This window comes from Ipomoea triloba, chromosome 7, assembly GCF_003576645.1.
Source record: "Ipomoea triloba cultivar NCNSP0323 chromosome 7, ASM357664v1".
Lineage (NCBI taxonomy): Eukaryota > Viridiplantae > Streptophyta > Magnoliopsida > Solanales > Convolvulaceae > Ipomoea > Ipomoea triloba.
This window is the reverse complement of record NC_044922.1, coordinates 1,693,236-1,710,181: the sequence shown is the minus strand read 5'-3', so window position 1 is coordinate 1,710,181 and position 16,946 is coordinate 1,693,236. Positions and strand designations below refer to the sequence as shown.

At 34.2% G+C, this 16,946-nt stretch overlaps 2 protein-coding genes across 2 annotated transcripts; one reads left to right on the top strand and one right to left on the bottom strand.

The window, feature by feature from the left end:
• Positions 1 to 3,264: 3,264 nt before the first annotated feature.
• LOC116025081 (GPI mannosyltransferase 2) lies at positions 3,265 to 9,149 on the top strand. Its single transcript, XM_031266160.1, has 9 exons — positions 3,265 to 3,474; positions 5,293 to 5,661; positions 5,812 to 5,917; positions 6,364 to 6,456; positions 6,714 to 6,909; positions 7,082 to 7,260; positions 7,464 to 7,714; positions 8,051 to 8,220; positions 8,762 to 9,149. The coding sequence occupies exons 2-9, from the start codon at positions 5,319 to 5,321 to the stop codon at positions 8,927 to 8,929; spliced, it is 1,506 nt and encodes a 501-aa protein (XP_031122020.1). The 5' UTR covers positions 3,265 to 3,474; positions 5,293 to 5,318; the 3' UTR covers positions 8,930 to 9,149.
• Positions 9,150 to 9,756: 607 nt separating this feature from the next.
• Positions 9,757 to 16,722, bottom strand: LOC116025428 (E3 ubiquitin-protein ligase BRE1-like 2). Its single transcript, XM_031266652.1, has 16 exons — positions 16,690 to 16,722; positions 16,470 to 16,572; positions 14,274 to 14,386; positions 14,094 to 14,177; positions 13,858 to 13,977; positions 13,589 to 13,775; positions 13,350 to 13,510; positions 12,803 to 12,874; positions 12,626 to 12,705; positions 12,287 to 12,505; positions 11,953 to 12,025; positions 11,684 to 11,770; positions 11,423 to 11,560; positions 11,143 to 11,345; positions 10,582 to 10,744; positions 9,757 to 10,110 (listed from the first exon to the last, which is right to left on the bottom strand). Exons 1-16 carry the CDS (start codon positions 16,720 to 16,722, stop codon positions 9,979 to 9,981), a joined length of 1,968 nt encoding a protein of 655 aa, XP_031122512.1. The 3' UTR covers positions 9,757 to 9,978.
• Positions 16,723 to 16,946: the final 224 nt, after the last annotated feature.

Below are 16,946 nucleotides of genomic sequence, written 5' to 3'. Positions count from 1 at the left end.
TCCTTTATAAAAAAAAGAAAATTCTTTTTTAAAAAAAAAAAAAAAAAAAAAAAAGAAGATAATTCTTTAGAGAGAGAAATAGTTCTCACATAATTACTCTCTGAAAATTGGGTCCAAATTGAAGATTCCATTATTGAAAAATGATATACTCTTATCACATATATAAATTTTATTAAGTAAAGGAAAATAAATGAATAATAATAGTGTAATTTGGTTTTTAAATTATTTAAAACATAACACGTAGTAACAAAAAATGAAGTAGAAAGTAAAAATAGATGTAGTATTACTTTTTCACTATTACAGGGCGTTTGGTTGGGATGAGGGAATTAGGGGAGAAAAAAATTGTAATTCGGTGGAATTGCAATTCAATGAATAAACTAAGAATTGAAATTACAGTGTTTGGTAAGTAGAAATAGGAGTATAGGAAATTGAAAAGTAAGAATCGACAAAATGACTAAAATGCCCTTATGTTGTGAAATAGGAGTATAGGGAATTGAAAAGTAAGAAGCGACAAAATGACTAAAATGCCCTTATGTAGTAGTAGTAGTAGTAATTCTTTCAAATAATAATAATAATAATAATAATTCTTTCAATTTTTTTTTAAAAGAAAAAAAAAAAGACAAAGGGAATGGGAGGAGAGACAAAATTGTCTTTACACCAACAATTTGCCCCTCCTCTCCACCGAATTGCAATTCATGTAGTGGGGTACCCCATGAATTGCAATTCAACATTTGGAGGGAATTGCAATTCGAATTGCAATTCCCTCCAATCAAACATTGTAGTTTGGGAATTACCGAATTGCAATTCCCCCTAAATTACATCCAACCAAACAGACCATTTAGAACATGATTAAAAGTAACTTTTTGAAGTCTTTTTAGTATATTATGTTTTCAATTTAATCTAGATTAATTTTAAATTTCATAACCCATACCCAAGGGCGTTAGAAATTTTACATTTGTTTTTATTATGTTGGGAGCGAGAGTGTGAGTATATAGAAGTGAAACTGAATCGAACTATAATGTTAAACTTGATTATATCTTTTTTTAATACTAAAATATCGAAGTCGAAAAAAAAAAACGAACTGGATTCCAAAACGTCCACCCCTACATGTAGTATTATTTTAAAAGAAAAATATTATTGAGCTTTCAAATTATATTTCAAACTTTTGCTCTAACACTCAAAATTTTTGTGTAGACATTTTTTATGAGATTCACAAAATAACGATAACTTATTATTTCTTATTACATTAGAGAGAAATAGAAAATTAAAAATTAAAAATCCATGCACTATATCTCGTTTCCCTAATTCATTTGTACAAAGAAATGGTTCTAAAAAAAATATTTGTACAAAGGAAAGACTAGGGGTGTTAGCGAACAGAGCTTTCAACAAACTACACGTGTTCGAGCTCGGTAAGCGTTCGTTTATGTTCGTTTGTTAAGGTAAACGAACATTAACAAACAAAATTTAGAACTCGATTAATAAACGAACAGAGTCTGAACAGTGGTAAGCTCGTTTGCTAAGTGTTCGCGAACAAGTTCATTTAGTAGTATTCGTAAACAAGCTCGTTTGTGTTCGTTTAGTAATGTTCGCGAACAAGCTCGTTTAATGTTCGTTAAATAATGTTCGCAAACATGTTTACAAACATATAAATTGTTCATAAACGTAGATTATTTATTGTTCACGAACAAATTGTGTTCGTGAACATGTGCAGGTGTTTGGTTATTAAATGTTCACGAATGTGTTAATGAACGTAAATGAATATGTTTGTGAACGTGTTTGTTAACGTTTACAAACACGTTCGTGAACGTGTCCGTGAATGTTAACGAACACTAACGAACGCTTAACAGACGAACACGAACACGAACACCCCAAAATCCTTAACAAACGAACACGAACAGCCTTCATTCGTTTATGTTCGGTTCGTTAACAGCCCTAGGAAGGACTCTATTATTAATCCGCATGTGGGGTTGTACTATTCAATTATCAGTGTCCACTAGAGGTGGGGCCTAGGTCTAGATTAGCACTGATTAGGACCGATTCCGGATAAATTCAATCATTACCGCGGTAGATCATACTATCAAATAATGTATATTTAATATAGAAATAATACAATATAATGTACACTCAGTATACAAATAATGTACATTTAATATATTAAAAATGTACTTTTTATTATGGTCCACACAGCACTATGTGGACCATGATCCACACAATAATTTGTCAATGAATTGTGCCGACCCAATCCCGACCTAAGCTCAGAATTTTTTATTTATTTGTATATAAAATATTTATAAATTATTATTTTTATTTAAAATGAAAATTAAACCATTAACCTCATGATTAACAACGAATCTTCTTACCACTTAAATTACTTCAACCTTTTGATGTAATAATGTTTATATATATATAAAATCACGCGCACTTTTTTTCAAAGTTAATATTTTTGTTTAAAATAGTATTTTAAACATTAATTTCAAAATAAAAAATTAATATGAGTTTTACAAAATTAAAAAGAGAAAATAATCAAATAGACCATTGAAATTTAGCTAAAAATTTCATTAACCCACTCAACTTTTTAAATGTGCAATTACACCTATGAACAATTAATTTTGAAGCAAAGAAGCCCAACAACCAATAATTAACCTGCTATCATAGGTCATTAGAGATCCGTTCACCGTCCGAAGAAAAAAAAAAACTTAAAGTGTGTATATTAGAAGCTTAAGGTGCATCAATTTAGATTTATTTTAAAGAGCATTGGTCACTGTACAACCATACGGGAAGCTTTAACTGTACCTGAAACCTTCCCTATATGTGTGTACGTATGAATGTATGTATGTATGCATGCATGTATGTATGTATGTATATATTGTTTAATAAGAAAAATAGTTAATACCAGTTGTGGTCCATCGACTATTGCATTTTACTTAAAAAGGTACGATCAACGTAATAGAAGACCTAACAAGGTAACGTTAACGTTTTAGTAGCTAAACATATGACTTTTATAAGTAAACCGTAATAGTTAAGGGACCCTAACTAGTGTTAACTCTTTTCACACTTAATATGCTACATCCGTTTCAGTGTATTCGTCTAGTGCAATTAATAAGACTTGATTAAAATTATTTTTAGTTTAATTTTTCATAAGTTTAGGATTAGTACATAAAATTTATATATTCAGAATTTACGATTAAAATAATTAAGTACAAAATTTAACTTTAATGAGTATATTCCTTTCATCTCAGTTAATGTGTTAAAAAATGAGTTAACACTGCCACCACTGCCACCAGGCTCTGCCTCGCCACGAGTCGCCACCGCCCACCACTGCCACCAGGCTCTGCCTCGTCACGACGCCACCGTCACCACTGCCACCAGCTTCCCGGACTCCCGGTCTCCGTCTTCACCCTCATTCCGCCTCAGTCGTCGTGAGCCGCCACCGTCTTCACCAGTCACTACCGTCCAGTCACCGCCTCACCTCAGGTTCGTAAATCGTAATATCGTTCTCAACTTCTCACCCGTTGGACTATAAATCTTAATTTCAATAATTTCTCCAAATTGTTTGCCCTAAGTTTTGAGTTTTGGAATTGGATTTATGCAGGGGCGGAGCCAGGATTTGTTGGCCCGGGGGCCAACAATTGCAATGTATTTCATTTTCCTTAGCAGTAAAAGCATAGTGCTCTAAGAGATGATTTAACTACCATTTAACTACAATATTTAGACTTTTTCCGATGGTGAGAATGGATGAATCCATCTCCAATAATTCAATAAAGAATAATTTATTAGAAAAAATCCAAGGCTTTAAAAATTAAAAAAAGAAATAAAAAATTATCTATAGACTTAGAGCTTGAAAATTGAAGAGAAATTACCTGCACTATAGGCCCGGCAATCAACAGGCTTAATTGGTCAAAGCTGGCAAATTATTGTGTGGTCCACATAGCTGTGTGAACCATGAATATAAAGTACATTTTTATTATACTAAAGTAATTATTTTTGTACTGAAGGAACATTATTTCATAGTATATATGAAATAATGTACCTTCAGTACAAAAATAATGTACTCTAAAATAATGTATTTTATGTACAAAAATATTGTACTTTTATTTTAATTAAAATGTACATTATATTCATAATTCACATAGATGTGTGGACCATGGTCCATGCAATAATGATTGCTAGATGGGGCAGGGGCCAAAAAGCCATTATAATATATGTTTTTTACAAAATTTACTTCTGGATGGGTAGAGGGGGGCAAAAAAAAAAATTATAATAGTAATAAAAACAAAACAAAAAAAAATTTGGGGGGGGCCAAGGCCCCCTGTAATCACCATGTGCCTCCGCCCCTGGATTTATGGTTTTGCCCTAATTTTCTTAATTTTGTTTTTACCTTAATTTCCCTAATTTTATTTTTGCCTTTAAGTTTATGAATTTTGATCTTAGTACTGGCAGCAGTGTGTACTTGAATGCCATGTTCCACAATGACACGGCAACTATGAGTGCACTGCTAGCTAGTGATTTATTGCTGTCACTATTTCATAAGAATTTTTATGGCCACGATCAAACTGTACTGTTTTTAAATCCATGTGCATCAATTCTTGATCAAACACCGATTTCAAAATATGAGAGAGTGAAGAGGAATATTATTCCGTAGTTCATCGCAATCATCGCGAACCTTGTATTGTAATTTCTAATGTATTTTGTATTTGAATATGTTTTTGAATTCATTTTACTTTTGCTTCTTTGCCACCACTAAAAGGAAATTCTCGATCCACATAATTAATCTGCATCTGATTACTTGCTCGACACATAAAAAAAAATATGTGGACCATCCAAACACAGAAGTCTAAATTTATAGAAAAAGTTTCACTTTTAGTCGCTTGATTATTATATATGTATCAGTTTTGGTCTTTAACTAGTAATATTTTCAAATTAAGTGCATGATTATGTAATTTGTATCACATTTGGTTATTGACTATTACTCCGTAATATTTTCAAATTAGGTACATGATTGTGTAATTTGTATCACATCTGGTCATACCGTCCAATTTTTCAACCAACTATTGTCGGAATTTTAACGAGAAAAATAATTTTTTCGACAATAGTTGGCCGAAAATACTCGTTTAATTAGAGCATATTATTTTTTCATTGAAATTCAAGCAATAATTGGCATGAATTTTGGCTAGAAAATAGGCAACGAAGACGAAATGTGATATAAGTTACATAATCATGCATAGTCAAGAGACGAAAAGTAAAAGCTAACTTTGGTAATGCAAAAGTCTAAATTACCCTTCCACTGTTCAGTCTGTTCCGCCTTCCCTGCTCCGGCGATGGTGACCAACTCTTCTTCCTTCCAGGCCAATAACCGGACGCTGCTTGTTCTGAAATATGCGATAGCCTCGAGACTTCTTCTGATTTCCTTAATACTTCTCTGGAGATGGATCCTTAGCCCCTACGACACCTCCGCTACCATAAATCCCAGCTGCCTCCCTTCAGAATGGAATTCGCACACATCGCCGGTTCTCCTCCCTCGCGTGGCGGCAGCGATTGAGGATAGCATTGTATGGGATAGTGTATACTTCGTCCGCATTGCACAGTGTGGATACGAATACGAGCAGTCTTACGCCTTCTTCCCGCTCCTTCCCATTTCCATTTCTCTACTCTCCCAAACAGGTGAATTCTACATCCTTCAATTTTTATTTTCATAAAAAAAAAATCAATGTTTTCTATGTACCTTCTTTTTTTCTTTTTTTTTTTGCAGACATGTACCTTATTTGTTTTAATTTCCAAGATTGGTTGCTGAATGTATGTATTATTTTTCAGTTTTTTCCCCGTTGATTCCCCTTGTTGGACATAGAGCTGTCCTGGGATTATCTGGTTACGTGCTCAATAACATTGCATTTGTTTTAGCAGCTCTGTACCTTTACAGGTAACTGTTGTGCTATATTATTGCTTAGAGAAAAATGTCTGGTATTTATAGAGTTAGAAATGGTCATTTAGAGATGGATTTAAATGCGTGCACATTTACACTCGATTTCTCATGCTTGATTTACAGATGTTGTGTGGATGAACACGATATACTTGAATGACAATGCTATGCACTCGCATATATATATATATATATATTAAAAAAGAATGACTTCATAATGATGAAAACCGGAAAATTTTATCCTCGCCTTTAGTAAGTTGTGATTAAGTGATTAAAAAAAGTTTGGGGAATATATTGAGTGACTGCATGAATAAATTTTGGAAAATAGAATTCAGTGCACATAGAATGCATTTGCACTTGTTCTTTTGTGCTAATGAAGTCTTGCAATTGCTTTTGTGTTTTATTTGATCAAACTTGTTTTTTCTTCTCTGTTCATCTGTTTGCAGGCTTTCTGCAGTTGTTGTGAAGGACTCAGAGCTAGCACTGAGAGCTTCAATACTGTTTTGCTTTAATCCTGCTTCCATATTCTACTCATCAATGTATCATCCTATGCCCTTAACTGCTGCATTCAAAGAAAATTAGATGATTTATAGTTGTAGTGCTAACTATACTTACAAAAGAATCTGCAAAGAACATTTACTAAATCAAGAATTCTAGAATAGCATGTGCATATAGATTGGTGCTTTTAAATTTTACGGTTCCAATAAAATTTGCTCATATTTTAACCTATCTATCATACATCGTTTTATATTAAAGAATTTCCATAATTGAACATATTGCCTTTCTTTATTTCTAGATATACAGAGAGTCTCTATGCTCTTTTGTCAATTGGAGGGTTATATTACTTCACTAGTGGCGCAAGAAATATAGCTACCATTTGCTTTGCTCTCTCTGGGTTTTCAAGGTCAAATGGAATACTTAATGCGGGCTATATATGTTTTCAGACTATGCACTCTGCTTACAGTGCTGTTTTTATCAAAAAGAGTGCATTTGTAAGTTTACAGTATTCCTTTTTTATTATAAGAACTAATTTTTCAAAGTGCACGTAGAAAAATTATGAATTGTTTTTTTTTTTTTTTTTTTTTTTTTTAAACTATAAAAAGCTAAGTGTTTAACCAGTTGCTGAATTTTGTAGTCTTACAGAATCTTGTACAATGTTATCAGTTTGCTTTCCGGGTTCTTCTTGCGGGTGCTATTCGTTGCCTGTGCATTATTTTTCCATTCGTTGCTTTCCAAGCTTTTGGATATTACAATATGTGCTTGGGACATTCTCCTGGTGAAGCAAGGCCATGGTGCAAGGCGAAGCTTCCCTTACTCTATGACTATATCCAAAGTCATTATTGGTATGTTGATCTATTTCCTCTTGTCAATATTCCTTAATCCCTGTTATTCTTTCTTCATTGAATCCTATTCTGAAAGATAGCATTGCATATCTGTCATTTTATGGTCAAGAAGTCTTATGATTACTTTTTATTAGAAAATAAAAGCTATGACATGTTTCATGCTCTTCTTCCTAACCTTGATAATGTGTAATTTCTTGTTTCAGGGGAGTGGGATTCTTGAGATATTTTCAAATAAAACAGATCCCAAACTTTCTACTTGCTTCCCCAATTTTGTCTCTTGCACTCTGCTCAATTATACATTATGTGAAGCTACAGCCCAAAGTTTTCCTCTCAGTAGGCTTCCAAGCTTCTTCCATGATTAAAGGACAGACCGTTTCACCCTTTTCTAAGGGGACAAATGCAGGGCCAAAGAGTGCTGACTTTGCAGTGAAAGATACCTCTAGCAAATTGCAAGGTACGAATAACCAATCTGTTGTTTAATTTGGCTTCTAGACATTCTGATATTGTTGTGAGCACAAGAGTCGGTGACTATTTTCCCCTTCATCTCACAGTACTCATTACTCAGTACAGAATAGAGATAGATGCATGTATTCCTGGAGTTGCACAATCATTTGTTCAATAATCAATTCTTTGTTACTCAATTCCTTAATTCTGTCTAGAATATTTATGCATATTCTGAGTTCAAAATCATTTATCCATTTGTTAACTGAAACATGAGTTCTATATTTCATTATTTTGGTTTTTACATATTGTTATTAAACGGCATATTTTTGGTTATAATATGTGATAGGCAATCATGTACTTAAACACCGGAAACAAGCTGCTGGAAGCAAGGATTCTGGGGCAATCCCATCAGAAACTGGAAAATCAGATAATCCAGATCTATCGACTATACTTGTTCCATTCATATTCCATCTCGGATTCATGGTGGCAACAGCTTTTCTTGTTATGCACGTACAGGTCAGGCAAACCTTACCCTCATGGTTTCCTACATATTTACATTTGTTTCATCTTCTTTCTTCCCTTTCATTATTGGAAGATTTACTCGAAGCTGTGTTATGAACCTCAATTATCAGCTAAGATTAGAAAGAATAAGAAATGCAGGAAGAATAGAAATAGAAGAGGGGGAATAGCAAGGAATCAGAGAGAGAGATAGGGAACTTTGAGAGAGAAAATAAATGAGGAAAAGAACTTTATTTGAAACTGAACATCCATACATCTACAATACATCTCTAAACTATTTATATTGACTAATCACAACTGAAAAATACAGAAGAAAAACCCAATTAATTTGTCCCAAAAATACAGTGGTCAACAACCTTAAAAAAACGCCTAGGTGGCATTCTTGTAAATTTTCTCAACTTCAGTAACAGAACAACTGCTTCCTCTACAGACTTCTTCCAACTTCCCAAGCTCAGATAACACTGTTTCCATTATTTTACATCCCCAGTCCGTTACAAGTCGTTGATACATCTAATTGTCCCTTAACTACCTTTGACAGGTCGCAACCCGATTCTTATCTGCCAGCCCTCCTCTCTACTGGTTTGGCTCATATATCATGGCTTCCCCCAACATCGGCAAGAGATGGGGGTATTGTATTTGGGCATATTGTTCGGCTTACATCTTTCTTGGCAGTCTACTGTTCTCAAACTTCTACCCTTTCACATGAGGATCTAGAGTCTTTTCCTAAAACTAGGATCAAGACACACAATGTAGTAACTCTGTTTTTGAGCTTGGGAGAATGCATCTTTTATAGTTAATAGTTAATACCCTTTCACTTTAGTTTCTGAAATCTGCCCTGATTTTTTACTATTGTAAACATGTACTCTTGACAGAACACAAATACTTGTGAACCATGATGAATGCAATTCCATATATTTGTTCAAAAACTTGGTAACAAAAACAAAATGTTATCTACAATTCCTTACCCACTGATTGTTCTGCTAATAGTTTCATCATACAACAAAAAAAAAAACAAAAAAAAAAAAAACAGAGAGAGATGGCATACTGCTAATAAGGGGCATCCACAATGATTAGGGATATTCCTTTCTCCTTATTATGACCCAATATCTAGTTTTCTCCACATTATCACCCAAATGGTCTCTTGACTATAATGAAATTACCGATTTGAAATTAAAATGGAAAGTCTTCCCAGCAGGTGTGTGGTGCACGCAGCCTGCACGCTGACCCAATATCTATTTATATTATATATTTAAATGAAAAAAAAAAAGAAATTAAATTTTAAAAATGGTAAGTGTTCCCAGCAGGCATGTGCACCACGCAGCCCGCTGGGCTCAGTGTGGAATGCACAAGATTACACTACTTCGACCCTGCAAATGTTCAGATGCTGCCATGCATCTGCACATTTGTAGGTTTTCCTTTGTAATTGCCAAGTGCAATATATGGACTGATTTTTGGCAAAGAAAACATCCCTCATTGGATGCTCTTAGATATTCAGTCAGTCACACTAGGCAGTACACTCAGACTTCAAAACAAAATTTATAGAGAAGTCTGAAACTATTGCAAACACAAACAGAGAAATGTTTGCATCCCCAAAAGAAGTCTTGAGGGGACAAGTATAACAAAGTAAAATAGGAATAAAAAAAAATATAGTCCTCTTTTTTAGTTTTTGACAAATATGAGTTGAAAACATTGAAGAGGGGAATAGATGGTGTTGGTGAACATGTTCACCAAGCTGAGTTGTTTTGAAGTGATCATTCAAAACTTGACAAATTTAACATCGTTTTGTCCAAATGTAGTTCCACAACCAGGGCATCTTTGATGGCGCATCTCTAGATTCCTTTGGATGCATGGATAACAGAACATGTGATAGCACTTTGCAATCACAACCTGACAAAACCAAATGCCAGCATTAGTGTGGGTTGTTCAAAACTCAAGAGGAAGCTGCAAGCCTGCAACTTAAACCTTTTAAGGTAGAGGTATCGGACAAAATCAAGTAATTTTTTTTTTTAAAGGCAGGCAAGGCAAAGAATATACAATAGCAAAGCTGAAATTAACCTTTTAAGTATGTTTTTAGGATAAAGTAGAGGTGATCACAGGTCGGACAGGTTCTGTGCAGTCCCCGTGCTGGTCCTGGGCATAGGGAGTACCAAGATCTGCCCTTACATTGTCGGTCCTAGTATAGTCCTGGACCACTTCACAGTGGTCCAGGGCTTCCAGGCGGCCAGGCCTAAACCCGCCCGGTGGTCACCCCTAGGATAAGGGAGATATGTAAACCCAAGGACCAAAAATACATCACGCAACTTAGAAGGCCGTGTTTAACCTTTCCTCAAATATAGAAAAATCAAAATATGTGAATACCTCCTTTTGCCGATCAATACAAACACCACATTTGAGAGTAGCCTTGCACTCATTGATTTCATCCTGGAGTTTTTGTATTTCATCCTCCCCACTCTGAGAAGTCAACTCCTCTACAGTTTTATTCAACTCAACAAGCTCATCATCAAGCTGCTTCTTCTTGGTTCTGATTCAAAATCAACTGGATCAGTCAAACTAGAACTTTAAAATTTAAATTAGGAACAATAAGAAGAACATCAAAATTCCTACAAGATTTTTAATCTAGATTCTAGGCATAGGCCACATTCTCAATTTTTCAGGGTTTATATTTAGCAGGTAACTTTCAAGATCTAATTGATAAGAAACATAAAAGAAAAAGTTTTGGGTTTACAGTTTAAACCACCAGAACTGGGCACTTCTTAGAGCATCCACAGTGTGGTGGGGATATTTCCCCTCCACACCATCACCCAATAATTATTGATATTACTATTATAAACATAACCAAAAATAAAAAATAAAAATCAGTAAAGTGGCAGACAGTCTGTACTGCACGGTATCTGCACATTTGCAGAAAACAACATAAACCTTTCAGTTTCTAGTTCTGTCATAACTCTGCCCATTTCTTGCTGAATCTGTTCATATTCCTTCTCAGAGGAAGAAACAGCAGATTTCATCCATGTCAATTCCTTCTCAGCATCTAGCAATTCCAATTTCACAGTCTCTGCTGATACTGCAAGGTGTCTGTCTTCCTCTTTATAATTTAAAGCCTCCAGAACATAATCTCTCATCTGCAAGATTCTATATTGGTCAAGAAGTAACGCTCTATAGCATTATTAAATTATGATGTGCTAAAGTAGAAGCCTACCTGGTTTTCACTGTGAGCCATCCTCATTTTCAAAGATTCAAGTGAAGCTTTTGACTGTTGATGTTGTGTTGCTAATTCCTGTCTCGTAGAGAGTAATAAGCTTTGTTCCTGCTTTGTTTTTGTACTCTCAGAGACCAGCTGTAATTAGAATTTTATTTTGAAAAGGAAAATTTAGCAAATCTCACAGCAATGCTTGATAGGAAAGACAAGGTAATTATAGAAAGAAGATAAATTGCAATCAAAGACAATATAAGCACAAACTTTAATGTTAAGTTCAGCTCTTTCAGCCACCATCTGCAAGAGATGTTGGTTCAGATCCTGCATGTCTTCATAAGATTGACCAACAACCTGTAGGTAAGCAGATCAAGCAAAAGGCTAAGCTAAGGAGAAGACAAATACAAGAATGAGACTTTAAATTTGTGGAATAATAGGTTCATGTCAGAATCATTCCCGTACTTTAGGTTTTTATTTATTTATTTGATTTTTTATAAATATTTTTGATGCATTGATTTCAAACATAAAATGGTAACCTCAATCTCAGAAATATACGCTTCTGCTTCTCCTTCTTTAACTTTCAATTTCTTTCTAAGCTTCAATACATCCCTGCAAGAAATCATAGCAAAAACAAAAATAGATCTATATCAACAAGGATGAATACAGATTACTGAAATAAGCAAATAAATCATGTTTCAGTATAGATAGATAACAAGCAAGTTAGTCTTTTAAGTTTCCAAATTTGATGTCATTCTAGTATAAATTCAATATTGCAATGATTTGGCAGGAATGCAGGATTGAGCTGAACTAATGGATAGATTCAGAATAAGAATTATAGAATATTCATTAAAAAAAGTTCAGTAAGGGAACCTTTCTGAAGCTTCCAATTCAGCCTGTAGCTGAGCAATCTCTGCTTCAGCAGCAGAAAGCCTCTGCTGGCAAGCAGCCTCGGATTCATTAGCAGCTTTCACTCCCATTTCATGGTCATAATCTTCTAGATAATTTCTCAAAATTTTAGCTTCTTTCTGAGCTTTTCGTTCAGATTCTTGAATCTCCTTAAGATTTCTAGTATATACAGTCATAAGAAGCCTTTTTGTCAGTATAGAAGATCGTATGCACAGAAAATCTTTGGCATTGAATAGAAGCGTGCACCATAAAATGGTTCCAAGGTGGTGAATCTTTCACCTTTCCATTTCCATTTCAACCTACCTATTATCATAAAGTTCCTCTTTATTATACATTTCTAAGGTAAGTTCAAGCCCTTCTTTTTCCCTCTGCATCTTCTCAACCTGTAGAGGTTTCAGGGTCATAAAATAGAATAATGAGAAGCTCATAACTTATGTTTTGAGCACAAAAAGGGCTTATGATTTATGAAGTCAAACTTACAAGTTCTTCTAACGATTTAATCTGTCCAGTATTTTGAGCACATTTGTCAGCCAAATCCTTCTGTTCAGCAGTCTGCCAGTAAAAAAGATGTTTATTAATCTCATGATAACAATTGATATTCACCAGAAATATGACTTCTCATTCAGCAGCAACCATATAGGTGCCTTTCTGTTCTGATATTAAAATCGAAAAGATCCGGAAGATACTCTTTTGAAAGCATATATCTTCTGATACAAAACACATAAGACATATCAAAAGATATTACAGCCAGAAGAAATATCTTCTGATATAAAACTCAGATGATAAATTACTCTGAAAAATAAACTAGATGACCAACATTCTTGATTGATAAAATCAATAAGCCTAGCAAGCTTAAAATAATATTTACGACTCCATAACATCAAAATATTATTTAAGCTTATGGTAGCCATGTCTAAACACATAAAATCAACAATTTATTATATGAATTTCCAATAAAATATAAAGTTATTTCTTTCAACATGAAATGACCCTGATGAAAAACAATAAGATAGCACCAAGATCAAACCTTCCTGTCCAATAAAGTGCTGAGTGATTGTGCTTCTTCAGACAAGTGAAGGGCTTCTTCAGTTGTGTCCTTCCACCGATTCAACTGAGCTTTCATCAATTCTGCTTCCTTTGATAAAACAGAGCTTATTGCCAGATACTCTGATGTATTGCACTTTTGTCCTGTAAGTTATTTACTTCTTGCTAAGATCACTCTTCAAAACCAATGCACCAATGTATTTAAACTAATATCAAATAAACCTGAATTTTGAATAGCTTCTTCTGCTATGATCTCCATCTCATTTTTCTCAGTTATGCATCTCTGCAAAAGATGCTCCAATTCTTCAATCTTTGACTCGTACTCATTAATAGCCTTCTTTGCATCATCCACTAATTCTGTTTTTACAGCCGATTCTTTCTCCCTCCATGTAATGAAAGACCTGCCAGTCTGAACTAAACTTTAAGCCCAGACTTGTTGAAATACCAACAAAACCCAATATGACAAGACATCAAAAGTTAAGCAGCTTCACCTGAGAAGACTCTGCTAGCAATTTGTATCGCTCAGTCATGACATTCCAGTGATGAAGTTGGTCATTCAATATTGTGTAACAATCATTTGAATACACAAATCTATCATCCTTCAGTTCAGCCTATATACACAAAACATCATAGTTTAGCTTCAGGATTTGTTTGATGTGATCTGGAAAGTAATGTAAAAAATAAATTTCAAATTTCAAATACTTGAGCGATAAAAATTATTAAAAACCTGAAGATCCTGCAACTGCTTAGCCAGGATAAAATTGTCTTCTTTTGCACCTTGAAGCTCAATAAGGCGGTCCTCTGCCAACACCTATGACATAAGAAACAATAGGATATTACATTAAATAAATCATGCAGCAAGAGACAACTGAAAGCAGCAAGCACACACAATATTAATGACAAAAACCTTTATTTCCTCAATGGAGTCCTTCAGTTCCTGAGCATCCTTAATCGTATCTGCAACTTTTTCTATTGGAACAATTTCCATCCCCTCCATGGATGCAGTCTCTGTATCTTGTTCTTCACCACAGACAGTTCCAATCAACAAAAACAATCAATTGGAGGAATCTCAAATGTAGTCTATGATTTCTGTTTTTTTGGGTGTTATGTTTACTTCTTTGACTTACATCTATCTTCAACAACTTCTGAAGAGTATTTAAATGGCAAAGAACTCCTCTTTTTTCACATTTCTCCTCTTTAAAACTATTATTGAACACACAGATTCAAATACTAGAGAAGTAAAAAGGGAGTTTTGCAGGTGGGTAGGTGTGGGGGGGTGGGGGTTCAAATCTTAGAATGCAGCACAAGTCAGAAATCCATCCTCTTATATGAAGGAGACCGATATCTTAAACGTACTCTACAAAAAGATTTAGAAGTTGGTCCAAGTTACAGAACATGCAAAAATCTGAAATCTAGCTCATCTTCATATTTGAAATAGATCTTGAAATTTTCTTGATATCTTATAGCTACTCAACAAAAGATTTAAAAGTAAAAGGAGATTTAAAAAACAAAGAGAAAAACCCCAAAAGAAAATCATAGACCAAAGTAAGATAGCAGGAAGAGAAATCAATAAAGTAGAACAAAGTAGAAATTACCCAAAAGCGGTGGTGGTAGAAGAGGTGGAGTGGCCATCAGCGAGATGGAACCTAAATACTAACAATTGAGGAAGTCTGGACAAAATACAACTGCAGAATAATCAAATCTTAGAATGCAGCACAAGTTAGAAATCATCCTCATGTATGAAGGATATCGTTATCTTAAACGTACTCAACAAAAGATTTAGAAGTTCGTCCAAAGCCATAGAACATGCAAAAATCTAAAATGACTATATCATCGTCATATTTGAAATAGATCTTTAAAATTTCTTCATATCTTAAATTTACTCAACAAAAGATTTAGAAGTAAAAGGAGATTGAAAAAGCAAAGAGGAAAAACCCAAGAAAAGAAAAACTATTGACCAAAGTACGATGGTATGAAGAAATCAATAAAGTAGAACAAAGTAGATAAATTACCCAAAAGCGGTGGTGGTGGAAGAGGTGGAGTAGCCTTAGCGAGATGGTAAACGGAAGACCGACAACTGAGCAAGTTTGGACAAAGTACAGCTAGGGAGTAATGAAAGTGTTGGTGGCATATACAAAATATCTTTGAGTTATTACTATTTTAAGCATTGGTTCACATTTCATCTAAAGATGGGTTAATAAATTCAATTGGGCTAGTGCTAGGCCAGTTTCTTAGAAATACATTTAAGTTGAGGCCTTTATCCCTATTCCCTAATAGTAATAAATTTATGAATGCTTTTAAAAATCCATGTAGAAATATTAAAACCATTCCATAAAACTTCTACTCACCCGCCACCCTCCTACCAAAAGGAAAATAAATGAATAACAATAGAAGGAAAGAACACTCAAACACAAATATTCATTGTTGGGAAAGGAAAATAAATGAATAACAATAAAAGGAAAGAACACTCAAACACAAATATTCATTGTTGGAAAGAACTCTAAGTGTAGTGGGCTAAGCCCACCTATAGCTTTATACACACAAAGCATTGAACTTGTATATTAACACAGAATAATAAAGTATGCTTTTCTTCATAGCATGGTATCAAAGATATAAGAATTTCTTTGAGAATATGGTACATTTAGTTTCTTAAAGAAAACATTGAAACGCACTAAAAACATTGAACTTGTATATTAACTCACAATAATTGAACATACTTTTCTTCGTAGGATGGTATCAAAGATATAAGAATTTCTTTGAGAATAGGGTACATTTAGTTTCTTAAAGAAAAAGAAAGGACAATTGACAATGGATGATTCTAGTACAATACTAGTCAAACATAGAGGTGGCAATTGGGCTTGTTCCAGCCTTGTTCTCCCGTGGAAGGTGAGTAGGTCATGTCTTCCCTTAAGATAAGCCTCGCCTATGTCCATTTCTAACCATACATAACTTAGAACGGGAGTTATCTTTCAGAGAAGAAAGTATCAATATAATCCATGCCATATGTTTGGTCATAGCACTTTGCCACCCATCACACATTAAATCTAACCACAACCCCATCTAGATTAATCTTATCCACATACACTCATTTACTACCAAATACCAATGACTTTCTTACTAACACGGAAATCGACTAGATCCCATGTCCAGTTGTCTTCAACTCCCATCATTTCTTCTCCGGCATGCATCAATCCAACATATGAGGACTAATGTAAGGTTATTAGAGTAGAAGTAGAGTCTAATGGAGATTTTAAAATATGAGAGAATGAGAGATTGTAGATATATGATTATAAAGAAAATAAGGTGAAAACAACTACATTTACCTTTTTGAAGGCAATGGGGAGATCTAGATCCATATTTGTTGATGATTATTTTGGTAAGGGAGGTAGAGTCTCAGGTGCAACTATAGGCACATTAACTTCTATGATTAAGACAAAGAATTAGTGATGGTAAATCAAAGTTTCATCTTCAAATTGGAACGGCAAGATGTGGTTAGTGATTCGTTAAAGAAAGTTTTATTTAATAAAGGAAACATCCAGTGTGACATCATTAACTTAAAAACTTTTTAAGATTCTAATTT